Source organism: Delphinapterus leucas, chromosome 19, assembly GCF_059928025.1.
Source record: "Delphinapterus leucas isolate spDelLeu-1000000601 "Yukka" chromosome 19, BTC_Dleu_Yukka2, whole genome shotgun sequence".
Classification (NCBI taxonomy): Eukaryota; Metazoa; Chordata; class Mammalia; order Artiodactyla; family Monodontidae; genus Delphinapterus; species Delphinapterus leucas.
The window spans coordinates 38,512,411-38,540,149 of record NC_143147.1 but is presented as its reverse complement, the minus strand read 5'-3'; the positions used below and the strand labels follow the sequence as shown (position 1 = coordinate 38,540,149).

The 27,739-nt window shown below is 39.6% G+C and overlaps 1 protein-coding gene across 1 annotated transcript in view; it reads right to left on the bottom strand.

The window, feature by feature from the left end:
• ANKFN1 (ankyrin repeat and fibronectin type III domain containing 1) overlaps window positions 1-27,739 on the bottom strand; it is a 138,605-nt gene that overhangs the window by 29,286 nt on the left and 81,580 nt on the right. The window contains exons 8-14 of the mRNA XM_022552625.3: window positions 25,046-25,145; window positions 24,622-24,754; window positions 24,028-24,144; window positions 15,713-15,928; window positions 6,749-6,915; window positions 3,978-4,128; window positions 2,242-2,410 (exon numbers count right to left, since the gene is read on the bottom strand). Coding sequence (XP_022408333.3) covers window positions 2,242-2,410; window positions 3,978-4,128; window positions 6,749-6,915; window positions 15,713-15,928; window positions 24,028-24,144; window positions 24,622-24,754; window positions 25,046-25,145 — 1,053 coding nt within the window. The remainder of the gene's footprint in view (window positions 1-2,241; window positions 2,411-3,977; window positions 4,129-6,748; window positions 6,916-15,712; window positions 15,929-24,027; window positions 24,145-24,621; window positions 24,755-25,045; window positions 25,146-27,739) is intronic.

Genomic DNA, 27,739 nt, shown 5'->3' with positions numbered 1-27,739 from the left:
GCTGTTATCAGTAGACATTGGCCAAATTTCTGTGTTTAGTACCCAGCTTCGTCTCCTGCATTTTTACTGCCAGTTGTATATGTCTACTTGGATGTTGAATTAGCACCTACAGACTCAAGATATTCAGAGCTAAAAGCATCATATTCTTCCCCAAAGCGTTTTCTTCTCTGATTTCCTTATGTCTGGTTAATGGCAGCGGTATCCTCACAGTCTTTGAAGCTAAAAACCAAGGGGGTATTCTAGAAGTCTCTAAACTTTGCCTTTTCTCATTCAAACAGTTGTCCAGTCTTGTCGATTACTTCCAGTGTTTCTTACATCTGTGTTTGTTTCCTTTTTTTGTTTTGTGTCTACCTTAACACTGGAATATAATAACCCCTGAACTATCTTCCCAACCCTGCTTTCAATCCATCTTAAACAGATTCCTCAGCCTGACTCTTAACAGTACTGCCCAGTATGGCTACAGCTTGTCCATACAGCTTTACGTCTACTGTTTCCTCAGTTCATTTCTCAGATGTAGCCAAACTGGACCACTTGTTCTTTTTTCTGATTCTTTCTGAGTTTTTCTATTCTTACGTCTTTGCTTATTCTGCTCTCCCTCTGACAAAAAAGCTTTCATTATCCATGTTTATTAGCATCCTGTCCATTCTTTAACACCCATATCAAATATCCCCTCTCCAAGACGGCTTTTTGATACCTTCTTTGAGAAAACGTGCTTTCATTTCTTTTTTCAGTATCACTTAACGTGTAAGATTTTGGCACATTATACGTCATTTAAAAATTAACTCGTGTTCTTATTTTACTCCTGCCATTGTACTAAAAAGCCCCTTGAGGGCAGAGCCTTAGTCCTAACTCATCTCTTAATCTCCACAGTGGGTACCTAATGTGCATGTAGCGACTTGAATTGAAATACCTTGACTCAAACTATGTTTTGTAATAGCTATATCATATAGATCATAGCTATATCATACATCAGTTATATCATAGACTAAAAATGTTCATTTGGAGGGGGAACTCATTAAATGGTCACATTCACATTCAGGCATTTTGGGAGTGGTATGGCCAATATTATTAATGATTTGACACAGAAAAGGTACAAGAAGGTTCAGTGATGGCCAGTGCCACACAGTAGAGGACCCAGTACTCTCAAGTCCCAGTCTGCAAGTCTGATTCAGGCTTCTCTTTATAACTCTCCCTTGCTCTGGAAATAGCAATCGCTGTTTATCAGCTTTGGGGCATGTAAACTGCTTGGAGCAAGGGAAACTGGGAGACTTCATCCATTTGTCCTCAAGAGATAAATTCAGATTCAGATGCCCAGGTCTCAGAATGAGACATCAGGCAGTTGCCTTGTCTGTTTCTAAATCTGGTGGCTGGGGAGCAATCCAAAGAGAGTCTGCCTCCATTCCACCCACCCCGTCACTCACCCTTCCACAAATCCTGCAATCCATTTGAACTGATGGAACTCCTGTTAATTGCCTCTTATTGGCCTGTTACAAAATGAAGCATGGGGAAGAGACAAAGCTTCCCTATTCACATTTTCAGTGGGCAGCAGGGGTCTCTGCAAAAATAGAGAACCTGGGGCCCAGGCTATTCATTTTTGAAAGTTAGGACAAGATCTTCCACCATTCAGAATCCCACATTATAATCACAATATTGCATCCCGGGAGACCCTGTCAACTTCTCAAATGGTCTGCTAGAAACTGAGTCTATTTAATAAATTAGCACTACTTATAGGCTTTTTTTCCCCTTTAAAGTGATACACACTTTACATTTTAATTTCAGTATTTTTTTTCCCATTTGGAGGAAAGAGGGGGCGGGAAGTGGGGGAAGAGAGAAGAAAGAAAGAAAGAAGGAAAGAAAAGAAAAGGAAAGAAAAGAAAAAAAAAGAAAAGAAGGGAGGAAGAAAGAGAAGGGGCAGTGCTTTTCATGAAAACATTAGTTCTTGTATTTATGTTTTAGGAAAGCAAAGGGGAGGCAAGAACTGCAGCCTGATAACTGAACTTTCTGTTTAGAAGTCCCTCCTCTCCATTGGGCCTTAGCTAGGTTTCAATAATTATTGCTCAGGCACATAGTTTTGGAGCTTTGCTTTCTCTCAGACTTGTACACAGTTCTAGGAAGGGTTGTTGCCAAAGCCGTCATGTGATTTATTGACCCTCCACTGGGACAAGGGGGAACAGATATAACTTTGTGATTTTATTATAAGGAGGCTGGGTTAATATTTCTAGGTGAAACAAGCTACTATACCAAGTTCAAACATCTGAAGAGGGAGGTTAAGAAACCCTGAGTGTGGGGTGTAAGGATTATTCTGTCCTGGGGCTGTACAGACGTCGTCTGAGGCAGGGAGCAGGAGAAGAAAGGACACATTGTGACCCATTTCCAACACCTCCTGTGTGTAGAGGCGGAAGTTCCTTGCCTGCAGAGGGACACGCGCGGAGGAAAAATAGGAGAGTTACAACATGGCACTTACATAAACAACACCAAACTGGCATAAAACATCTAACAAAATTACACAACTTCAAGCTTGGAATTTTTATACAACATAAATATTAGGGTTCAGTCCATTTAATAATGCTATATAAAATCAAGATTTAAGGCAGTAATGTTCCACATAAACTCTGAAAACAACATTTATGCTTCTTATAAAAGCAGAAAATGATTGCATTCTGTGGGCTTTTCAAAATGATGAATATAATTACATGAAGCAACAAAAATGGATTGAATTAAAAATCCACTAGTTTCAATTTAAGTTGGTTAAGGGGGGAAAATGTAGTTTCTGGCCAAGGACTGAGAAAATTTTACAAGTATCAAAAAAAAAAAAAAAAAAAAAGTATGTACTCTTAGGCAGTTAGGCAGCCTTCTCCCAACATGTATACGTAGCCCAAGAGTCACCAGTGAAATATGAGCTGCTTCAAACTTTCTAAGCCCAAGAAACCCTTTAATGGTATCTACTGTTGCAAGTTGAGCTGGTATTTTTTCTCCTCCTCCTGAGTACATGGCCACCCCCAGAATAATCCAGTTACTCCTCTAGTGTCTTTATAGCATCTTGTGCAATTTATTCTTCATCAGTGTTGGCTGTTTTGGACTAGGCTTGCAATATTGACTTGTAATCAGAGCAGTGCCCCAATGGAAGAACACTCTCAGACAGACTCTTGCCTCCATGGGTCAGAGGCCAATTCATAGTTGTCTTTCTGTTATTTAAAGAGAGCCAGTCACTCCTGTTAACAGTCTTCCTGTTTGCAGGCTAAACTTGGTGTATTTTCTGTGTGTATAGGAATAGTAGTGTGTGTGTGTGTTGAGTGGGGAGAGATGGTGAATGTAGGTCCAAAAAAAAAAAAAAATCCAACCTAATGCTACATGATGTTAGCTTACTAGACAGAACCTAATAAACATTTACTCTTCTCTTCTGTGCCTACAGGGTTTTTGTTTTTGTTTTTTTTTGAAGTTGCTTATTAGTGGAGGTAAGATTTGCACATCTTGATTTAGACAAGACAAGTGATTTTGACAGCAAATTTTCTGTTTGTGGAAAGATAGCATGGCATAACCTTGGCCACTGCTCTGGACTTAGACTACCAATAGTCTTCTGTTCGTAAGTAAATTATTTGCAAATCTAACCATACACTTATTTATTTACTTATTTGTTTATTTATTTATTCCCCTTGCTTCATGCTATCCTGAAGCTGAGACTTGATGTCTTTCAAGGTGGGTTAGGCAATTATTTTTCCTTGTTTGACCAAACCACAGTGAAGTGGGCTCTGGGAACTTTGGAAGACATCAATATGGAGGAGCTAGAGAAAAGGTACAGAAGTGCGGCCTGTGTTCGCTTATAGGCATCAAATTGAAAATGTGCATGTATGTGCAAAGTGGTATGTAAATAAATGAACAAAATATGTATACATATATTTTTTTACCTCTTGAGTTTTACCCCATAATGCAGTTTCCATGAGCCATAAAAAGAAGATAAAAATGGTAAAGACTGGTACCTGGTGTAGAGGTATATTGATCTGCTTAAGGAGAGCTTTCACTGCCATCTGGAGCTCGTAGAAGAACAATTGCACAGGGCAGTCAGAAGTATGATCCACACTTTCCATAGATTCAGAGCCAGAAAGCTTTTGGACCAATTCCCACTCCTCTCTGTATGTTGAGTCAAGTTAAAATTAGAAATATTACAAAAGTTCAGAACACAGCTCAGAACATTTTTACTGCATATGTCCAGAACCTGGATAACCAATTTTTGGTGGTTAAAACTTGATGCAATCCTTGAAATTTGAACTTTTTTGCCACCCAAATGGAGTTTAAAATGAACTCTTTCTAATTTAAGCTTATTTCACCTATCAAACCACATACACCTCAGAACAGCAGGTCTGATTTGTAATGACTCAGTCTTTGAGATTGGAGCTTTGAAATATTTTGTAATAATTTCCTGTCTTCATTTTTCTTTTCCTGAAGATCCCCTGTAAGTTCTAAGACCCTACATTTTACCACAGGGGCATCTGCTGGTTAATTCAGCAGTTGGGTAACCACAGGACTCTGGTCCAACTCAGGCAAGAAACCACATGGCACGTTTCAACCCTGGCCTGTTGTGATCGTGGGTACTATTTTGGTTTCCTTCCCCTTCCAAAAGCTTGAGAATCACAAACAGGAACAGCAGACAATTCCAATAAAAGGAACCAGGGGACACACATCACTGCTTCCATCCTCCTTTCAAACCAGTCATCTGTGTCTTTATTCTGCATGCTCTACAATCCTTCCTAGTGAACTTTTCCAAATGTCCTGCAGAAGGGAAGGGAAAAGAATGGTGGTGGGAGGAAAGCACATCTGGTTTGTCCCCCAAAAGCTGCTCTTTGAAAGGATCTTGAAAAGATCAAGGTAAAAGCCTCTTGGGCAACATTGTTTCCACAGGTATTTTAGCACAAATCTCTAAACACATTCAGTTGGCACATTTTCTAACTCTGCATGGAGCAGCAATGTGCTCTCAGGAGCAGGCTAGAGAGGAAAGGAAAGCCCTCCTGTTTTGGGTTGGAAAGAGAGGAGGTGCTAACATACGTTCCCACCCTCGTGAAAATCCTCTGAGGGCTCTCCCTGATGGGTTATACTCACTGGGGCTCCGAGCTATGAGCCAGAAAATGAAATTGATTGTGACATGAGCTTTTCATCAGAATACACTCTCTTTTAACCAGCTACCCTCTTAGAAAAGTTTCTGTTTTCATGATATCAGTTTCATTTCAATTCCCACACTGGAAAAGACTATGGAAAAATCTACCCTTTGTCTCAATAAGAGGAAAAAAAAAAAAAAGAAAATTAAATCCTGCTTCAATCTGGGCATACTGTTGGCCTCACAAATAATTGAAATCTTTGAGAACCTGCTTGGGAACTATATCTTTTCTTCCGTCACTGATACTGAACTAAATGAGGGGTTCTGACTAGCACGAGTATGCACAAAATCTAAAGAACCACATTGCTAAAATATTATCTGTAATCAAATTAGAAAATAAATTACCAGGAAGAATACCATGAAACATCTACCACTAATCAGTTTAGTCTTTAAGGATGAGGGAGATGGAACTGGCAGAGGGAAGGCTCCTGGAGTCTTTTGTAAAAATGAAACTTGGATCCTTGGCAAATGGAAATTAGTTGGTACAACCACTGAAAGATAGAGTCTAAACCTTTAAGGCACAAATCTAGAAAATGGATGAAAGTAACCATTGCAAAATCAACCCGCAAATGAGCCTCTTGGGAAGGACGGAGATAACTAATGCTGATTGTAGAAGTGGCCACCAGATGGCAGACTTAAGTCTAGGTGTAGTTGGTAAGTGGAAGAGAATATGGCAGCTAGCGAGTTCTCTGAAGAGACCGTCGTCATCGTCATCTCCTACATTGTCACCAAGTAGTACTTAATAAACATCGTGAGATACTCCGTTAGAAAGTTCTTCTCACTTTAGTGACCAAATTTTACATGACCAAATTAGAGTCTCCTTTGGTTAAGCAAATCTGTAGGTGCAGCTAGAGCCTGAGGATCTAAATTGTACACTGAAGCTTGACAAACTCTTTTTCAATTTCTTTTTCTTTTCTTGTCTGTTCTTTCTTTTCTTTTAGTTTTTGTGTTGAACACAGTTCAGTTCATTTTAGTAGACCTTCAGAGGTGTACTAGAGGGCTAGCGGTAAAGCTGAGTCAGATTACCAAGACTGGGCAACGTTTTCCAAAGTTAACGGTAATTCACCATAATGCCAAATCATAGAGCAATTTCCAGAAGGTCAGGCCTTGTTACTTCTTTTCTTCCCTAGAGAACCATAAAGAGTGTAGGAAACACACAAAGTCCTTAGGCCAGGGGGTTGGGGTGGGGGGAGTGAGGGTAGGGAGGGTCCTTTAAGGTTGAGGGGAGACCAGTTACTCTACTAGAACCCATTTACACAAGTGACTTTTTAGGTTGTGGAGAAAAGATATTGGAAATAGCAGTGCTGAAAGAAAAGGGCATCTGTTCATTAACCTGAATGTCAGTGGTTGCATAGAGGAAAGTGAAAGGATAGTGTCCCCTTTAAATGCGCCCACTCCTTCCAGCAATCAATACTACAAGCCCTCCTTATCCTAACGTTAAAACCGAGCTATGCCTTTGCCCCAGTGTGCTGGCCCCTGAGGACATCTCATCGTAGAAACTTCACTCAGAAGTAACATTTCAGTTTCCTTCTGGCACAGCAAACCCATCACGTAGCCATTGTTTCATCATGAGGAAAATCTAAACTCCTCACAACTTACTTGGAAACGTTATTGTTCTCTCGGATCTTCACATGGCAGAGAATGTTAGGCAACTTTTGGGTAACAAGAACTTTGATTTGATCCACAGAGCTACATAGCTTTAGGTAACCCAGATATAATCCAGGAGAGAGACGCTGATGACTCCTTTTGTGATAGGAGAGAATATCCTGTAGGATGAAAAACAAAACAAAAAACACATTAAAAGGCAATCTCTTTTCATTTCTTAGGTACACCGTGTCACGAATTAAAGGAGCTGTAGCTAAGTAATTAGTGAGAAACCTTGGATACCACCATGAATGTTGAGAATGTGTTGGTGGTACAGCCAGTCTTACCTTCAGGAGAATTAGCCTCCAAGTCAGGTACTCAGCCTTTAATATATTCTGCATGCTTATTTTCCTCAGATTTCTGTTCCACGAATAGGTGTGTGGGTTGTGATTGGGAATGGTCTGGTTGGTGGTGGAGGCAGATAGATACTAAAGAAAAATAGAATTCATGATTTCTGTCCTTGAAGGGTTTATTGTTTAGCTGGGGGAAAACAAATTGCAAGTGTAAAAACTGACAAAGCAGTATAGGAAGCCTCATTATTTCAGGATAATTGGTGTCAGGAAAAGGATCAAAATTTTATAGTAAGTAGAAAAAAAAGGATTTGATTGTTATCTTGAAAAATCAAACAAGCAATAGCAATAGATTTATTTATCTTAACATTCGAGTTATAATCACTGATTCTGAGAATGAAGAGAGAATCAAGTATTGATTCTTGGGTTAACATTTTAGACTAAATTGTATGATAGCTGAAATGCTGTTCCTCATGTTTGACTTTCACAATGTGATCATGAAGAGGATAATTTTTGCAAGAGTATTTGAAGGCTCCATATATTTTTTTTCCCCTTGCATTAAACAAATTTGATATTCAGGTCGTTCTCTTATAAAGTCCTTGTTCATTGTGTGGTCTTCAGTTGTTAGCTGGCCTACCATTGCTAGATTCTCAGTTGTCAGTACCTTTGCATGTGATTTGACTAGTCTCCATGTCATCCTCATCAGCTCCACAAAGTTCTGTACCTTTTACAAGATTTAAAAGTTTACCTTGGAGTAGATTTGCATGGAATTTGCATTGTATTGTCACATCACAATATTCCATAGGCAGCGGAGACGGAATAAAGTTGGTGCAATAGGAAGTGCCAGCCTAGTTAAGCACAGAGGGGTGTTTGAGTGGAGGTTTGTTTTCTCTGTGGTCAGTTTTCTAGTGAACTTTTAAGGTCGTGACTTTTGCTTCTCTATGTGACTGCAAGAACTCAGGTAATAAATACTTGGTAATACAGACACTCCCTCTCCTGTATATCAGTAGGTAAGACTTTTTATACATTTGGGCAGTGTAGGGGTGAAACAGAGTAGGAGTGATGACTCAGGAGACTGATTATAGGGGAAGGATTTCTATAGGCCACAGTTTAGCCTAGTTTTCAAAGGGGGTAAAAAAGAGGGAATCAACTCTACCACTAAATGTAGGGAAGGCAGAAGAGAAGAGAAAAAAACAAGTTTAAACTTACATAGAGTTCAGTATGGAACAGAAAGGTATGAGGTCTTCCTTGACAGTATACTCTGAAGAAATGACCCCTCCTCTGTAGAATTAACCATCTGTAACATCTAACATATGCTATTGTGTATTGTCTCCTTTGTCCTGTCCTTATCAAACATATTGAGTTCCAGGTACTATAGGAGACATTGGGGTTTCAGGTGAACCTTATATGATCCCTGCTTTTGACGAGGTCAAGAAAGACAGATGAGTAAAGGAATGATCACAATATACCGAAACCAGTTTATAATAGAGGCAATGTAGGCATACAGAGGAAGGAGTACTTAACTTATATTTTTCTTCTTTTATGTTCTTTTCTTGAACTAGACTATGAAATTAATGGCAGGGCCTTTTTTTTTTTTTTTTTTTTTTCCCAATTGCTTTGTCTCCTTAGTGCCCAGTACTGTTTCTATATATAATAAGTTTGCAACATGTGGAAATCAGGCCTTGTCCCTAAAACAGAATGTATGAGAATAGCAGAAGAGGGACAAAATAAGAATGGTCACAATTGGAAGGAAGACATAACTAGCATGTATAGGAAAGCAAAGACTAAATAACTTTTAAGATATTTGGCAAAGAAATAGACTAGAAAAATTTGACTTCACGATTAAGAAGGAGGGAATTCTTATTAATATAAGGAGATTGATAAGGCTGAATGTTTTCATCTTGTCTCTTCAGAACAGATTGCAGATAATTAGTTGACTAGAGGAAGTTCAGTCAAGGTGACATTTTGAGAAATGAACAGGTAATCAAAGAGAGAGAAACAGTTAATGAGAGAAGGAAAAATGCAAGTATTTAATCAGCAGAATTTGACGATATGCACCCTAGGGGTGCTTGCTGTACAAGCAGATGTGGCCACAAACCCACAGATCATTATTTCTGAGAAGTGATGGAGAACTGGAAAAGTCCCTAAAGGCTGGAAAAGGGCAAATATGCCTATCTTTGAAACAGGAAGGGGAGAAACACAGAATGACGCTAGTAATTAAAGACCACCAACTTATAGATCTTTGGGAAAAATGAGAACAAACCATCAGTCAATCAATTTGCAGTCACCTAGGAAACCCTGAGACACTAAATAGGAGTCAACATGGTTTTGTGATGGGCAGATCATACAGACAGCTATAATTCCTAACAGCAAAAGAACAAGATCCATAGACCAGGGAGTTGTCTCCAGTATGATCTGTTTCACTAGATAATCTGGGAAGAGTATCAGCAGAATCTTGACCGCATGACTTTACTAAGCTGAATATCAGGGTTGAAGATTTGTGGATGATGGGGATAGTATGGGAATAGTAGGACATATTGAGTGATGGCCCAGTAGAGACTGGTCCTGAGAGCCAGTCGGTTCATCATGTTTATTGATGTTCCAGACAAAGAAATGAAGAATGTGTGTATCAAATTTGTGGGTCCCAAATTTGGTGTGGTTTTGATTTTCTGGAAAATAGTAATAAAGCTCTGAATGACCTTATGCATTGGAAAAATAAGCCTATCATAATTAGGGTTGAAACGTAATAAGAAAATGTGCTTGTAAAGACCCAAACCCAAGAGTACAAATATAGAATGGGTATGAATATAAGAAAAAACATGTGGGGGTCAGAACTGACCACAAATAGAATGTGAGTTAGGAACATACTGTGGTTATGTAAAAAACAACACCATTCTGGGATGGAGTCATTCACTCTTCCATTCAATTTTTTTAAAGACTATTACTGAGCATCTACTATGTGTTTTCCTGCCTTTACATAGTCATTTAGCCTTCATTAGTCAGAATGTTTTTGGAGCCTGAGAAATGCATGGGAAGAGAAAGAAGCTGTCCTATTCACATAATCTGAGGTACATTAGAAAGGCCCCCTAAGCCAAATCAAATGGCTGTGGGTTTATATATTGTCTGATTTGACCTCTAACCTACATTTCCAGTCTCTACTTCCACTGCAGTCCTCTTGTGTCCCTTATCTCCAGCCAAAATGGATTGCTTTTTCCTTCCTCATACATAGCCTAATCTCTCTTCTTTGATTCTTCGTTCATTCATGAATTCACTCATTCTACCAGCTTTTATCGAGCACTTACTATGTATCAGGCATTATGCTGGGATGTTAGTGACATCAAGATGAATAGGACATGACCCTTCTTTTCATGGAACTCGTATTTCAGTTTGTGAGAGAGACAAACCCAGTATGATAAAGGTTGTGTAAGGTCCATTGTGGACTCAAGGGAGGGTGGGATCTCCTTTTCCAGCTTTTACCTTAATTTTTTGTACCATGCCCTCTATTTAATTTAATTCTCTGTTTAATTAATTCCTTCCTTCCTCCCTTCTTTCCTCTCTTCCTTTCTTCTTCCCTCCCCCTTTCCTTTCTTCTCCCTGCCCCCTGTCTTTCTCTCTTTCTTTTTTTCTCCACCTGGTAAACTTAACTTACCCTTCATGGCTAGGCCAAATGTCACCTCTTCTACAACGGCTTCCCTGATATTTCCAGGTAGAATTAATACTTGCTTTGTCTGTGTTTTCATAGTACACTGCTTGTGCTGCTAGCAGGTTCTGGTTTAATTCTGCCTTGTATTACCTTGATTTGTGTACAAGTCTGTCTCCCTCCCTTGACTGAACTTGAAAGGAAGGACCTTGAGTTATTCATTTGTTTTTCCTGTAGCACCTAGAAGAGTTCCTGGCACCTAGCTGGTGCGGAAAAAATGTTTATTAACTATGAAGTGAGAGGCCCAGAGGTACTGGGGGTCTGGGGCTGAACCTTTGGGAGAGAATATGTTGTGTTGGTGCAGTGACCAGGAAGGGTATACCCTTCTTCTCTTCATTGATCAGATATCCTAAGAGCTTGTTAGAGGAACAATGTGTAGTTGCTTTTCCAATAACTACAGGGCTTTTGTTTTGTTGGATAGGGTATGGAAGCTGAATTGTCCAGGGTTAGCAGAGGTCATAAAATGGTGGCCTGTGGCCCAAGATTATATAGGCTGCCAAGAAGGTAAATTTTCTGACTCATTTTCTAACTTTTAAAAATAAAGAGGTTTTATCCCAAACTCTGGACTTTCAACTTCTCTTTAAAAATTGAAAAATATTTCAACATTGGGACCACTTTCTTCCACTGCAATTAGTTGAGGCTGAATAGGGCTGTTCTTTAGATGAGACAAGGGCTCTTCAGATTACTATAGTCTTTGTTACTTCCACTTTTTTTTATATTGACATATAACTCACATACCATAAAATTCACTCTTTTAAAGTGTGAAATTCAGTGGTTTTTACTATAGTCACAAGGCTGTGCAACTATCACCACTACCTAATTTCAGATTATTTTCAACATTCCAAAAAGAAAACTCCCATTCGTTAGCTGTCATTCCCCAGTCCCTCCTCTTCCTGCCCCTGGAACCACTCATCTACTTTCTGTCTCTATGGCTTTGCCTGTACTGGATATTTAATTGTGTAGCATTTTGTGTCTGGCTTTTTTCACTTAGCATAATGTTTTCATCCGTATTAGCATGGATCAGTACTTCATTTATGGCTGAATAATATTCCATTATATGAATACATCACTTTTGTTTATCCATTCATCAGTTATTGGACATGTAGGTTGTTTCCACTCTTTGGCTACTGTGAATACTTCTGCCATGAACATTGGTGAACAAGTTTTGTGTGACCCCAATTGTTTCTTATATCCAGCCCAGTTGACTCATTTCCATTAATCTTCCTGATTCCAGTAGTTTTTGATCCCCACGTTAGGGGTTCCTTGGAGGTAGAGAGAGCAGGAATGTGCAGGGAAAAGCAGAAAAGGGCAGAAGAGATAGTAGGTCTTGGGCACCTCAGGTGTAAGAAGAAGATACTGGGTCCTTGTAGGTGACAAGAAATGCCTAAGGAGATCAAGGGAAGGAAAGCAGGGATGGGAGGGAGATGGAGGGCAAGCTTCACCACAGCTTGTCTAGGATCACACTTTTAAAAAGGATCTAGAGAAAAGGATGGGGAAGGTGTGTAAAGTAGCATGGCAGAATGGGAAGGGCACCAGGCTAGGAGTCAGAAGACTTGTGTCTTAGTCCCACAGGCTGCCTTTTTGGCTGATAGGACCTTGGTGAGTTACTTCCCTGAAATCCATAGCTTTATTTATGAATTGGACAGAAATTTCCCACTCAACCTCACTGGGTTTTCATGAGGGTCAAATGATATAGATGTGACAAAGTGTTATAAACTTGAAAGTGTAGTACAAATGTGAGAGATTAATCTTCAGAGAAAACTTTACCTGGAGGTTTCCAGTTATTGAAGTGACCCCTGAAGATTATGGTCAGAGAAACTCAGCACCTGAGAGGGGCCTTTCTGTTGGAAACACAGTTGACCCTTGAACAACATGGGTTTGTACTGTGTGAGTCCACTTATACCTGGATTTCAATAAATATACAAAAATATATGTGTGGAATATTGTGTACACTTGTGTTGTGCTAGACTTGTATTGAAGTGGATAACCTATCCTTACATAGGCAAAAGGTGAGTAGTATTTAATGTAAAATTAATAATGTTTTAGTTTTCTTACTGTTTTATAGCTTTTCTTTCAGAGAATTACATTACCATACGGTATGCCTGTCTCTTGTAATTGGAGAAACTGCCTATCAGGCTGTCATCACAGGTAAGTGGTTTTTTAAAAAAAGTAACAATGTTTCCAATACTGTATTATGAATGTGACTATAATACCGTATGCCATAAAAATTTTATGACCATTCATAAGCGTATATAGGCTACTGTGAAGCAATTGTATCAGTTACACTAGGCTACCATAAAGCAGTCATACTGCTGCTTCTTTATTATCAATGCATGAATTGTTATACCTCTAAATAAATATGAATTTCTTTTTCACATTATAATTTTGGGGCGTCAAAAGTTATATTTGGATTTACTACTGGGGGGGTGGTGTCAGCACCCTTAACCCCCATGTTGTTTGTTCAAGGGTCAACTGTACCCTCATTGCCAGTTAGTTTGCTCAGGGGGATTCTAACTTGTCTGTAATAACTCTCTTTTCCTTCCCAGGCAAGTGTGGGAAGGATTTCTCTCTCCCTTCCAGATATATGAGAGAGGCCTGTTATGAAGGTCTGGGACTTGAGAGGGTCAGGAATTTGAGCGGGTTAGACCCTGGAGGTTCCCTGGGGCCCTAAAGGATTAGTGCATTAGTTATGGGCCCAGATTTTGTTAAAGCCCTTATCTGTTTTGAAAACTCCATTGTGGATCATTTAGTCTTTATACAATTTTTCCTTAGTTCTTACGAAACGGTTGAAGAAGTAGTGAAATGACTGAGCCAGTACCTAGGGTCTCCTGGGAGAGTACAGATGAGAAGGAGGTGGACTGGGTGTGCCCTGGGGGAGAGCCTAGCATTGGTTGGATTTTTCTGAGTTGAGAAATAATAAAAATAACTAACATTTATAGAGCACTCACTTTGTGCTACTCTTCTAATGCTTTATGTATTTAACTCATTTACTCTTCATTAGAACCCAGTGAAGTAGGTTGTTTTGCAGAGAAGGAAATACAGGAGGTAAGAAATTAAGTAACTTGTTCTAGTCACATAACCAGAAAAGGTGGAGTCAGGAATCATACCCAGTCGGCCTGAGTCCAAAGTGGTGCCTCAGAATGTGGTGTGATGTAGCAGAAAGAAGCTCAAGCTTCCAATCAGAAGGCCTGGAGGTCATCACTCTTATGACCCTGAGAAAAAAGAGTGGTTTGTGGCCTGGAATTGTGGGAATTACCCAGTCTGCTTTGGCCAACCACCAAGACCTATCTCTATGTTGAATTGGTGGGGCTGCCTCCTGACATAATTAAATGTTAAGTCTAGGAGTAACTGAATACCGCCCTAATAGTTTTATTCCCCCATTTCCTCTCCAGTGTAAGACCTGTACGGGAAGGAGGGGAGAGAGAAAAAGTAGAAGGAGAAAAAAGGAGAGTAGGGGGTGGGTGGGAATGACATCAAGCAGGAATGTGCCAGTCAGCGGGGGTAAATTTTCCACTTGGATCTGTGTGGAAACCTGATCTTGCCTCTATTTTTGGTCTCCTTCTCTAACAACTTTTTGCCAGATTGGAATTTTTCTGCACCTGTAACACATTTTTAATGTAATAAGTCTAGGAGAAACCAGGTATTATATCATGCTGGGGCCTGTGCTGTGTTTCTAGGAGCAAAGGTAGCCCAGACTCCAATTTATCCCTATAGGGGATTAGTGTATTAGTCACCCTGTAAAAGCTCCATTTATTATGATTTTTTAAATGTTTCTTTTAGCACTTACTTATAAAAGGTGAAGAGGGGAACCACGAATGTGTCTGTGTTCCCTGCTCCCACCTACACACACACACACACACACACACACACACATACACACACACACACCCTCACCCTCTATAAATTTCATATGAACGCAAATTCCATGAAATCAAATCCAGAGGTATTGGCTTTGACCAATTAGCTTACCTTTGCTACACTGGACTTTTATCCTGGTCTGGGCCAGAGCAAGTAATAGAAAGGTGAGATTATTGTACTAGCCACCCCTCAGTGGGGAATGAAAGTACGTCAGCAGGCTGGTTACTTAGCTGTTTAGGGTGATCTGAGGGGTTACCAGGCCAAGGCTTGGGTTTGGCTTGTTTGTCTGAGATTGAGCCCTTTCTTCCCCATTACTCCAGATTGGCTGTCTTGTCGATATACGCCATTGGTTGTGTAGGCCTCAAGGTAGTTGTTTCTCCTAGCTTTGCCACCTAACTGGAGAGCTCTATAGAACTCATCCCCATCACTGGATTTAAAAGAAGGAAAAAGAAACAGCTTGAAGCCCATGTTTACATAAGAACATGTGAAGCTGTGTGGTGGCATGGAGAGAGTGCTAGACTCAGGAGCACAAGATATAGGTTTGTATCCTAGCTCTGCCATCCAGATTAAGAGACTGGATCTCAGCTCCTGATTTTTGAATTTTGGTGGCTATTTATTTCTCAGGTGACTCATCTTTTATTTCATCTCCCATCCCTCACTCATTAGAATCCTAACTCCTGCCTCCAAATGTGATATAATATAGCAGAAAGAAGCCTGCTTCCAATCAGAAGATCTGAGTTCAACTTTCAGCTCTGCCATTTTCTAGCTGTGTGTCTAGGGGCAAATCCAAGTTTGGTCGGGCCTTAAGCTGATACAATTTTTTGTGCTTTTCTTAAGGAAAGGAATACAAAATTATGAATGTGAAGTTTTTAGGGCCTTGGAAGGGACTTGTAGAAGTGACGAGCTGATTGATGCTTTTGAATCTTTCCTATGTGTGGAATACAAACAATGACATGCCTCCGGACCTCTTCATTCCATTACTGCATATGTAAGTGGCTCTTGATACATTTCACTAGAGCCTCAATAAGTGTGTTTGGAATTTTTATTAGGAAAATTGAAAAGACTACATACCTGGATGGTTATCAGTAAAATGTCTAAGGCTGTTGGCTCCTCAGGTGTTGAGAGAGACTTCCTCTGGCTTTGCAGCTTTGAGATCTGCATCCATTTGCCATTAAAAAATGAATAGAGCATCTCCACCTCTCTGATGGTGACTATGAGGATGTTTCCATGCCGGTCTTTAATGGGTTCATAGTAAACTCTTCCCAAATTGTGTGTCCCAAGTAAATTCTAGAAACAAACAGATTTCTGGTAGCTTAGATGATGTGCAAGCAAAGCAACATAACTGCAACAAAAGACACTGAATAATTATCTGATGTTTCTGAGAAGCTGTTTTTTGGTGGTTGTTGTTGAGCAGACTTAACCCTATAATAGAATATGTAGCATCATACAAATGTGCTTAACAGAAGCTCAAAGAGAATGTCTTCACCATAAGCCTGCAAAGATTATAGCAAGAGGCACAAAAATTATGTGTTTTTTTAAGCAAATTTAATATCTGTAAATATCTCTTACCCACATAGACACACCAGCACATAAACCTCGGTTACCAGCACTTGAAGAGAATCCCAGATGTTTTAAAGAAAAATGCCTGATATTTCAGGTATGCTACTTGTGGAGCTTTCAAGAGCTCTACAGTAAGCTGGTATGAAGTGGGCTTGTTTAAAATGAAGAAGTGAATTGACAACGTAGCACATTGTCCAGGTCCCCACATGACTGCACATTCCCTTCAAGATACTTTAATTGGGAGATTGGCCTGGTTTGACTTATCTGCATTTCAGAGAGTTCTGTTTATTTAAAATTTTGTTAAAATTGTTTGTGAGCTAGGTCAACAAGGTAGACAATACTTTTAGAAAGGTAAGAAGAGAAGGATGCCACATTAAATGTGAAGGGGCCCAGGTAGATGTTATTAAAATAAGCAGTTTTACAAATATGCAAGGATTGAAGATTTCTAACTTAGAGCACTGGATGAATACGATAAAATACCCTTTTGCTTTGAATATCTATAGGTTTTTAAAATAATTAATCATCTCAGAGCTCCTGGCTGTTATTTTTGTGAGCTCTCATAAGTGCTGACAAGATAACCTGTTAGCAGGAGTGCAAAACTAGAACTGGAATTTGTGAAAGTGATAAGGATGACCTAAAAATGAATGAGCCAGCTGATCAGTATTCACATTTACAAAAACAGTGGAATGTTCCTCATAGGTAGGGACTATGTCTTTTTTTTTCTTTTCTTAATTTGCAAGGACAGAACACATAAATAAGAAATTTCATACATAATTATAAAATTCATTTGGAAGGATTACTGTTTTTAAAAATGGCCTAACTACTCAATCAGATTATCCCTTTCTAACAATTAACTTCTAAATCATGGAGAAGTAATTGGATAAGGCTTTTAATCCAGCCCTGTGTAGTACTACAGTCTTATATAAAGCAGTTTGCTGCAAGGCAGTACTGGCCAATCAGCAATGGCATGCTGGTAAACTGGCCATCAAAAAAAAAAAAAAAAAAAAAAAAGGCTTGATATATAATATGCCAATTTCTGTGGTGTAAATACTCCCACAGTACCCTATTTCAAGCTACCAAAGGTTGTGACAACAGGCTTTGAAAATCTCTGAATACTTAACTGTTGGCTCTCCTAAGTGAGTACAAGTTGGCTCCAGCACATTACTGCTGTTAAGCCTTTAGTTATCCTGGTGTTGAGTTTCAGGTCTGGCTGCTGTTCATTAACACTTAGACTTCTAAAAAATGACCTACTCTTTCTGGCTCTGAGTTTCATCATCTAAAATTAAGGGTCCTTACAGCTCAGACATCCCTTATGCTAATCCTTACCTTATAGAATGATTGGTGGATTAAGTCAAGCAATGTATGAGAAAGTGTTTTGTAAACTTTCAAGCTTGATACAAGTAGGCAGGGTATGGGCTTTCTTTAGTGCTCCAACTGGAATTCCACCCTGGTTTATACTTACTCATTTTCAACACTCAGCCCAGGTTTCACCTTCTCTGGGAGGACTTTCTCAACTCTCACAGGTAGAATTTATCATCTCCTTTTTTGTCCCCTACTGCTTCGTGTACCAACTTGTATCTTAGCATGACTCTGACTTTCCTGTGTATTGATGTACATGTCATGAAATCATGGTTTTTTCATCTCTGTTTCTCTGGGTTCCTTGCACAGTGCCTGGTACATAGTAATAGCTCAAGAAATTTTTGTTGACTGAAGTAACATCATTAGGACACTGGAAAATTTGATTTGCTTTGGATCAAAGTGGGTGAGTGGACATTGAATGAGATGGTCATTTCATTTAGGCAGAGTTTATTATCAGTGATTCACTGTTAGTTTTGGATATGCTGACTAAACGAGAAGCACTAAAAGTCTTCCTGAAATTCTTTGTTGATAGCAAATTGGGTTGGATAGCTAGCTCTGGGCAGAGCCCAATTTAAAAGAGGAATATCTTTGTGAAAATAAGTTGCAACCACGTTCTAAGGGGGCAAATTTGGGGTTCTTTAGTGCCTAAAGGAAAAACATACCATGTTAATACCTGTCATGCTATGCAATCAAGATTAGGAGATCTGGGAACTCTGAGGATTCTACAAGGTAAAGAGAAGTAAAAGCCATCTGATGGCTCACAGGAATGCCTCTAGGTTATAACCACAACAAACCGCAGGGCTGTCAGTAAGCCCTGGACAGATGCACAATACTTAGGGAATGCCTCTAGGTTATAACCACAACAAACCACAGGGCTGTCAGTAAGCCCTGGACAGATGCACAATACTTAGGGACTTTCATTCAGTTTGGGGTGACATGGGAAGTTGAAGGAGGTCTGGTGTAGAGATATGAAGGCCTGGAAAAGAAGAGTAAAATTTCGGGGAAACCTTCTCCCCCCCTTGAAAAATGAAAGAGACATAGTATTCATGAATTGTTACCTGGCCTTAGCTCACTAACACTCGTTTCTAAAAGCTGTAGAGGAGGAAGCTAAAAAAAATGGTACAAATGAACTTATTTACAAAACAGAAATAGAGTCACAGATGTAGAAAACAAACTTATGGTTACCGGGGGGAAAGGGGAGGAGGGATAAATTGGGAGATTGGGATTGACACATACACACTACTATCTGTAAGATAGATAACTAATAAGGACCTGCCGTAGAGCACAGGGAACTCTACTCAGTACTCTATAATGACCTATATGGGAAAAGAATCTAAAAAAGAGGGGATAGATGTATATGTATAACTGATTCACTTTGCTGTACATCTGAAACTAACACAACATTGTAAATCAACTATATTCCAATAAAAAATAAAATAAAAGTAAGAGTTTGCAGAAAAAACATAAAATCTGTGGAGGAGGAAAGTTTAATATAACTCAATCTAGTTTCAAGTTATTCCTGTATTTTGAGGATAAGTAGTTCGGGTATTTCTCGGTGTAAGAGGAAGATACCCTTCTGCCTCTTGGGGCCTCTGCCATTTTCCTAAAAGTAGGAAAAACAGTGTGGGGTCCTGGCCACTTTAGGCTTTCTAATCTTATTATTAGTATTTTTTAATCCTAATGCTGGCAGATCCTTATCTCTCCTGCCTAGGTCATATTAATTCATACTTTACCTTCTTCCAAATAAAATGTAAGACCACGTCTCCTAGATAGGCTCCAAATGATACAGAATAGACTTTTACCTTTTCTTTTCTAACTATAATGTTTATAATTTGTTCTGTTTAAAATTTTTGTAAAATGAATGCACAATAAGGTGATGAAATATTGGAAAGAATACAGGCTTTGGAGTTATATAGATCAGGGTTTGTATCCAGGCTCTGCTACTTCCTATCTGTGCAACCTTGGGCAAGTTATTTTCCCTTTCTAGGCCTCAGTTTTATCCTGTGTTAAATGAATATCAATAATAGTACTTTCTCATTATGGTGTGGTGAAGATAAAATGAGATATAGTTTGGAAAGCACTTAGCAAAATGCCTGGCACTTACTCTGTTAGATAAATGAAAGTTGTTTCACGATTCTTATTTATGATCATGTATTAAAGAACCTTCGTATGTATAAAAGAGATAACTAACGAGAACCTACTGTATAGCTCAGGGAACTCTACTCAGTGCTCTGTGGTGACCTAAATGGGAAGGAAATCCAAAAAGAGGGGATATATGTATACGTGTAGCTGGTTCACTTTGCTGTACAGTAGAAACTAACACAACATGGTAAAGCAACTATACTCTAATAAAAATTAATTAAAAAAAAAACCTCCCTATAGAGCAGAAACTGGAAAATAAGGCGCAGGATGCACAGTGGTTTGTATGCACTTGATGAAGGTAAGTCAGGGTGCCGTGGAAACAGAGGAGAGGGAGAAAGATGGCAAGGAAGGCCTTTGTGTGCCATGATAAAATGTCTGCGCCACTCTTGAAAGAGTATGAGTCAGGGAATGACATGGTCAGCATCGTTTATTGGCTACTCTGGCAGGAGTGTGGAGAACAGGTTGGAGGGTGTTAAGACTGGAAGCAGGAGGATGACTTTGGAGGCTTTTGACATAACTGGAGTAATGAAGCAGTGGTAGTGATGCTGGAAAGGGGGGGAGAGTAAAATGAGATATACCGTAGGTAAAGCAATACGATTTATGTATGGCTGATGCCAATCAAGCTATTTAAGAATGCCATTTAACTTTTCTCAGAACATTGTAAGACGTGTTAGATTAGTAAAGAGACCTAAAATATTAAGTATAAATCTCCCCCAATTTATGTTTCTTCCTCTTCTGAAAAGTTTTTTCTGTGCCTTGTCACCCCCTGCCCTTCCCCCACTCCCCCCCCCCAAAAAAAGAGTGGCTTCAGTATTTCTAGACATTTTCATTCTAAAGGTCAGCAAGGAGTTTGGGCAATAGGTATTACAAAAAAAGATGAAAGTGACTCCTATTGTTTAGGCAGGTGGTGCTCTGACCTTTGATGGGCACTGAAAGGGGTAACTATTAAGTACTAGGAGGCACTGGTCACTGTGCAGGGCTGGAGAGCTCTCCAGGTGGTAACTATGGCATGAGGTACGTTTCTGTGATCCCTTTTCCCTTTGGTTAGATAGCGTACCCTCAAGTGTGATCTTAGGGGTACAGGGGTTGGACTGATAAATACATTTATTTATCCAGCCAGTACTTATGGATGCTCTGCCACATGCCACACATGGGGGATATAGTGGTAACCAAGGCAGATACATTCCCTGAGCTCAGGGACTCACAGTCCAAGTTGGTCAGTGACCAGATAACGATACAGATAATTAACTAATGGTATTATGATCACCATTCTGAATGAAGAATGCAAGGTGCTATGTGAGTGATTCACTTAATTGGGAGATCAGAGAAAGGCTCCCTGAGGAAGTATAAAAATGAAGCTGAGATCTGAAGGATATGTAGGAATTAGTGAGACAAAGAAGTAGAAGAGGATTCTGAGCAGAGGAAACAGCATTTAAGCTAGCAGAGGAGACTGAGAAAGACAGGCCAGGAAGTTGGAAAAATCTGGAAAGTATGGAGTCATGGAAGCCAAGGGATGTGGCAGTTTAAAAAAGGAGAGCAGGACCAAGTGTATCAAATGCTGCTGAGATGTCAGTTGCAAAGAGGATTTAAAAGTGTCAGTTGGATATAGTGAAACTGAAGTCATTGGCAGGGATGGATCCAGGTTTTGTAGGGGCCTGTACCACACAATTCTGGGGTCCTCTTTAAGATAAAGAATACAAAATTATAAATATGAAAATTAGGTATAAAAGTGAATTTAAAAAAAAAGTGAATATTTAGACTGAGAAAGAAAATCTCCCCCAATACTGGAGTATTTGGAATTTCTGATCCCCTTTCCCTCCTGGGTTTCTTTAGGCAGTTTATCACAAAGATTGTAACCCAACTTCCCCTCCCTGAGCACTGCACGACTCCCACACTCACGGGGTCATGCAAGTGAGGGGCCTTTCGGCTCAAGCTTTGCGAGCACCATCTGCCTCTGATTATTGGTGGCCTGAGAGAGCAGTTTGGTAGGCATGGTGGTCGCAAAAGTCAGGGAAAGAGCTTAGAACTAAATGAGAAGTGAGGAAGTAAATGCAAAAGGAGGATGTTGGCCACCCTTTCAAGAAGTTTGGTTCTAAAGAAGAGAAGAGAGATTGGTAGCTGAAGGAGGGAGTGAAGAACTGAGATCCAGAGCACATGTGAGGGATGAGCCTTTGGTAGGAGGAATGAGGCTTTATCTGTTGGAATTGGGGGGGGGAGGGAGGAAGAGAAAGTAGCATCAGTGCAAGGAGGCCTTTCAATTTGGCAGTGGAAAAAGAATTATTTCCCATTTATTTTCTTAACGAGTTATACAGTAAGGTGTCACCTGATGTGGGGATGGAGAATGTGGGGAAGGGGAAAGAGATGTGGTAGAATGGAGAAGGTTTTAAACAGTTGCCTCGTAATTTGGGAAAGTGAATTTAGTAGAGAAATGGAATGTGATCACAAGGTAACCTTACATGTGAGAATTGTAGTCATGAATTTAACATAAAACCAATCATACCTCACCCCCCCTTTTCAGTGATGCTTTTTCTGCAGCAGCGTGCAACTACTCTAGTGTAGACATGCTGGATTCATCCAGGCTTGGATTTTTTTCCAAATAGATAATATGGAGGGAGACAGTGGCCAGAAATTTAGAGGATTTTCAAGGGAGTGATTATGATGGGCTAAGTAATCTAAGCTAGACAAGGAAGAAAATGACCTCAGAAGTGACCTCAGAAGGGGGCTGATGCATTATGAAAAGTGATGGGGGTCAGTACCTTGGGGGGCCAAATCCAAGAGCTGTTGCAATGGAAGTAATAGTTGAGTAGGGCACACTGACCATCATGGCTTCCCTCTAGCCCCTCAGTGTTTAACTGCAATGGCTTGTGACAGCCTAACCCTTCTCATGTTACTGATATCAGATGAAGGTGTTCTAGGAAGCCTCTAATAAACATAAAATAAAGAGCCCCATTTGAAATTCTAAAGTTGTTCAGTCTGTGGTCTAAGCACGTCTGGGCTGTATGGTGGGCTAATGGGAGGGTCCATTAAGGACTCCTGGGAAAGAACTTTACTAAGGGACCAAGGAGCCTACTGGGAATGAAGTTTATCCTAAAGACAGAGGTGTTCTTGAGGGATAGTGGCTTGATCCAGCTCAAGCTGGTCAGTGATGAAAGGAAGAGGCTCTTTGAATTCAGCACAGAGATCGTGGCCCAGCTCCAAGAACTTCTTGAACTGAAGGAGAAGATTCTGTAATCAAGAGTGAGTTGAAATGGAGAGCATGGTTTTTTTAAATCTTACTGAGGACAAAAGGCAATATACCGCCTATGCAATGGAGTATAGAACAGGAGGTTTAAGGGTTACCTTTCAGAATTTATTATAATAGCAAGACAATAATTATTATTATTGCAAGGAGTCAAATTATTGCATGCGTCAAGAAATGAAATTTGTGTAATTGCAGGTGGGGGTGGAACTGTAGAAAATATTTTTGTTATTATGACTCTATTTTTATGCTTCGGCTGGTATGGCCTGGCCCAACACAGCTTATGTAGATTCCTGTTATGTGTATTTCTGGGGTTGATGTAACTGACAGCTTTGTAGGTAGATACCCATCACTGATCAAGGCTCATGATATCTTAAAGGCCCCAGTTCTATGTTGCAGATTTTTTTTGTGCTAAGAAGCACAAATTCAGATATCAAAACAAAACAAAAAACAATGAAAGGGAAACCCAGAAGAGACTGGATAGAATTCAACATCATTTCTAGGAGGGGCTCTGTAACCTACAAGGATTCTTGCAGGGCTTGGGGACCTGATCTGATTGGGTTAATAGTACAGAAGGATTAAATTCAGAATTAAAGGTAAGCTTTTAAGAAGTTTTGTTTTTTTTTTTTAATTATCAAAAATGTATGCAAATGCCTTTGCATCATCGATGCCATAAGCATCAAGCCAAGAAACTCCTTAAAATATCTGGGGGTCTCTTTCTCTATCTCCGTATACTCATAGATGCGCAGGATGCCAGAGCATCAAGAGGTCTTCAAGGGAGCTAGTCAACCTCTTATTTTGCAAGTGATGAAACTCAGACCCAGAAAGGAGAAATGAGTTGACCGATTAACATCAAATCCAGAATTCAAGTCTCTTTACTCCTTGTTCACACCTAGACTCTTCAGGTTAGACCCCTGTTCCTCCTTCCAGGAGACTGCCAGAAGCACAGGTTCCCTACAAAGGCAGGTGTGCAGCTCAAACTGTCCAAGAAGACTTCATATATCCTTTCCAGGTAGGGTTGGTAACTGAACTGCCGTGTTTTTTCTAAAATTTCCTTGGAGGTCTGGGTTGAAACCTGGCCCCTCACCTGTAACTGGGCTGTTGCTGCAAGCATCTTCTGCCGAGTTTGTAGTACTGTGGACGAGGACATCGAGATAGGTGTGCTTTGCCTCAACCACCTTATATCTTCCCACATACAAGACAGCTGCAAAAGAAGTCACAAAGTCATATCATCGTCCAAGCCAGCACATGATTTAGGTTGTGGCATCAAAGCAACGTAGGGAGAAGGAAACCTGACCCTTGATGTTTGTTCTCCAGTCCATTTTCAGATGCATGCGAAACAACTTTTTGATCTCTGTCCAATTGGAAAAAGATCTGAATGTTAATGAAACCATCAGATGCACATTTTAGTCTTTGCCAAATGATCCCATAACTCAGAATAGTGGAGACACAATCTGACAGGATGGAAGCTTCTTTGCTTTGAAAATGTAGTGTAGATACTATTTTGGCATTCTTAACGACATAGGGCAAATCAGGGCTGAAAGAGACCTTTGAGATAATTTACTCCCACCCCAACATTTTGATCACTGGAGACCCCTCAACCCCTCAACTAAAGTTTCAGAGATTTATGCACAGACTGTTGGTGCAAAGTGGGGAAGAATAAAATTAGAACTCAGGATACCTTTGTGAACCACAGAAAATCTTGTGCAATGGAACTGGTGTGAGAGTCATCTATTTCAGCAATCGGTATTTGATCTTCATTGGTGACTAACATATTGTCTTTGTAATAAAATATAACAGCTATGTAGAGTCCCCTAAAAAGAAAAAGCAAAATAAAAATTGTCCTCAATCATCTTCTCCTCCAAGCCTGGATCATGGAAAAAATATTTTTGGACATGATAAAAGATAATTTAAAATATACCTATGAGCATATTCTTAAATACCACAAATTTATTGGCTATCTTGTCCAAATTTTCAGAAGAAAAGTGAATTTTGTATTGTCTTAATAATAAAAAGAAGAAATTTCTACCAAGCTTCCACTCAGAACCAAAAGCAGCAGATTCCTGAGAAGCTAAGACTTCCTGGAAAAACTACATAGGACCCACCGTTTCAAGGTCTTCACAAACTTGTTTGAGGAATGGAATAGGTGTTTCAGGCTCCTAGAGACTGACTGCTTGCGGCCCGTGGTTTGTAATTTTGAACTTTCTGGAACACAGAAAAAAAAATACAGTGTAAATTCCACTGGAAGAACAACACTCTCAGTGCCTTCTTCCCACCTTTTTGCCTTTCTGTCTCCTGTCCCTTCAGTGTCACTTATACTCAGTTTCATGTAGGGATTCAGCTCATTCATTCCATCAAGATGCTTTTGTATCTTGAGATGTCAGTAGTTAATTAATGAACAGCTCCTCAAAACTGTTGGAAATGAGTAACATTTATAACTCCAGGTGAAGTCACTTAGGTGTTTTGTTTATATTCTCCTTATTTATTATGAGGTGGGATATGAAGAAACGAGATCAACTTTTGTCCCCAGCTCCCATTGCCTTTTAATAGTCACATACTTCTCAATGTTGGCAAAACTCTTCTTGTTAGTCTGCATATTCCATTAAAAATTTTTTTCATTATAAAATTAATATAGGCACATTGCAGGAAGTCTGGAGCATAGAAAAAAAGAACAAAATCCCACACATATCATCCTGCCACGTTAGTAGAACCACTGCTAGCATTCTGGGGTAGTTTTTTTCCAGTGTGTATGTTGGCTTACAAAAATAGTTGTAGGCATAGGTATGATTATCCTTGTTATTCGGAAGAAGAAACTGAGACAGAGAGGTTAAGTGGATTGTCCAAGATAAAGAAGGCAGTACCCAGAAAAACAAGCATTTGTTCACTGAATAAATATTTATTGGTACACGACTATATGTTAGGTTCTATGGTTACAGTGATGAACAACTCATCCATTGCTTCTGTTTAGCTCTGTTATTTACAACTGGAGCTCTCACTGATAAAAGTAGTAGATTTCCTGTAGCAGTCTTTGCATACTGTGCTCCCTAGAACTGAACTAGATGATCACTGATTTAATTCTCATATTAAATGTAATTAATGAAGGGAAGCTGAGGTTATTGGGGTCATCACCAAACTCCTGACAGACATGTTACTGGGGGTGAGAACGTGGTCCATATCACTGCTGTTAGACGTGGAAACCTGGGCGGATGGCCCATGGCTGAGGCCCAGTGTGGCTCTGCCCATGATCCTATAGGAGCAGTTGGGAATGAGCTGATTGACACAAGCATTCATGCCAGCTTCAAGCTTGTGTTGGTAATGGTTATTCCTGGCAGAACAAAGCAAAAGCATTTTTTTCTAACTTGAACATGTATTTTGCTGGTTATATTCTACTTGAAAATAATGCTGCTGGGACTTCTGATTAAAGGCAGCATATCGAACTTATTTATCACGTACTACTCTCTCCCAAAATCTTACTAAAAGCAGAGTAAAGAGATTTTAAAAAGAGGAAGTGACGTAAATCTGTCAAGACAAAGAGATGGAAAAGAGACAAAAGCACGTGAATTTTGGTAGCTAGAAAGCAGATGGACAGATGGATTTAGCAGACCTGAGAAAGCTGAGAAGTAACCTGACTCACCCATGGGCACTGTATACTGCTGGAAGAGTGGTGAATGTGGAGCTAAAATCAGGGTGTTTTGTTGAAATCTGTTTAAAAAGTAGTTAGACTTCTAAATATCCTCTCCTACTCTTTCCCCACTCTAGAAGAAAGCTAGTAGCATATTCTCTGGAAAGCATAAAAACAGAGATCTTTAGAGTGAAAGATATGGTGTATGGTTAAAAAATGGAGGGAGGGAGTGGTATGTATTCAAAACAGGTGGATTAAATGAAAGTTTCCATACAGAATATTTCCCCACTGGACTCTCGGAACAGTGGTACTCAGATTTATACTCTCCAGGCAGAACACTGGAAGAAGCATCTCTGGAGACTCTGATTAGCATAAGAGCACACCTAAAGATTCTGACATTGGCTTTACTGCTTTCCTAAAGATAAGGCCATGCCAGATCACCCTACAGTGATCTGTATAAGTAAGGAGCCCTATCCACGTGCTCAGAGCTTCCCAACAGCTATTGAGTTCTCTTCTCTTAAATCTGAGTACACATCCAAGGATCACTAGGCAGTTTGAAAAGCATGTAACAGAAAAAACACAGGCCAAAACTAAACAAAAGCAATTTAGAGGGGAGACCATGTTGAGAGAAGAAAACATAAAATGAAACAAAGCCAATCATTAATAGCCTGAGAGACAAGCAAAGACATTGCATCCTTGTAAAAAAGATAAAGGTCTGTAAGAGAAATATTCAGAGAACAATAGAGAACATTGGAAATTAAAAATATGTTATCAAAGTCTGAAAAACCAAATAGAAAATAAAATTGGGGAAATCTGCAAGAAAGCGGAGCAAAGAGACATGAGGATGGAAACTAGGAGGGGGGGTGGAAAACCTAAAGGGCTAGTCCATGAGGTTCAGTATCTGAATAAGAGTTCTCATAGGAGAGAGCAGAGCAAAAGGAGGGGAAGAAATAATTAAAAAAATAATTTAAGAAAATACCCCATACTTGAAGGCTATAAGTTTCTGTATTGAAAGAGCTTGCCAAATGTGCAGCACAACAGACAAAAATAGAGCCACATGAAGGTACATAACAGTGACATTTTAGAATACTGAAGGAAAAAAGCAAACTTAAAACCTTCCAGGGCAGGAAAAAGTAGATTTCATATAAAACTTCTGGAATCGGAATGGTATCAGACT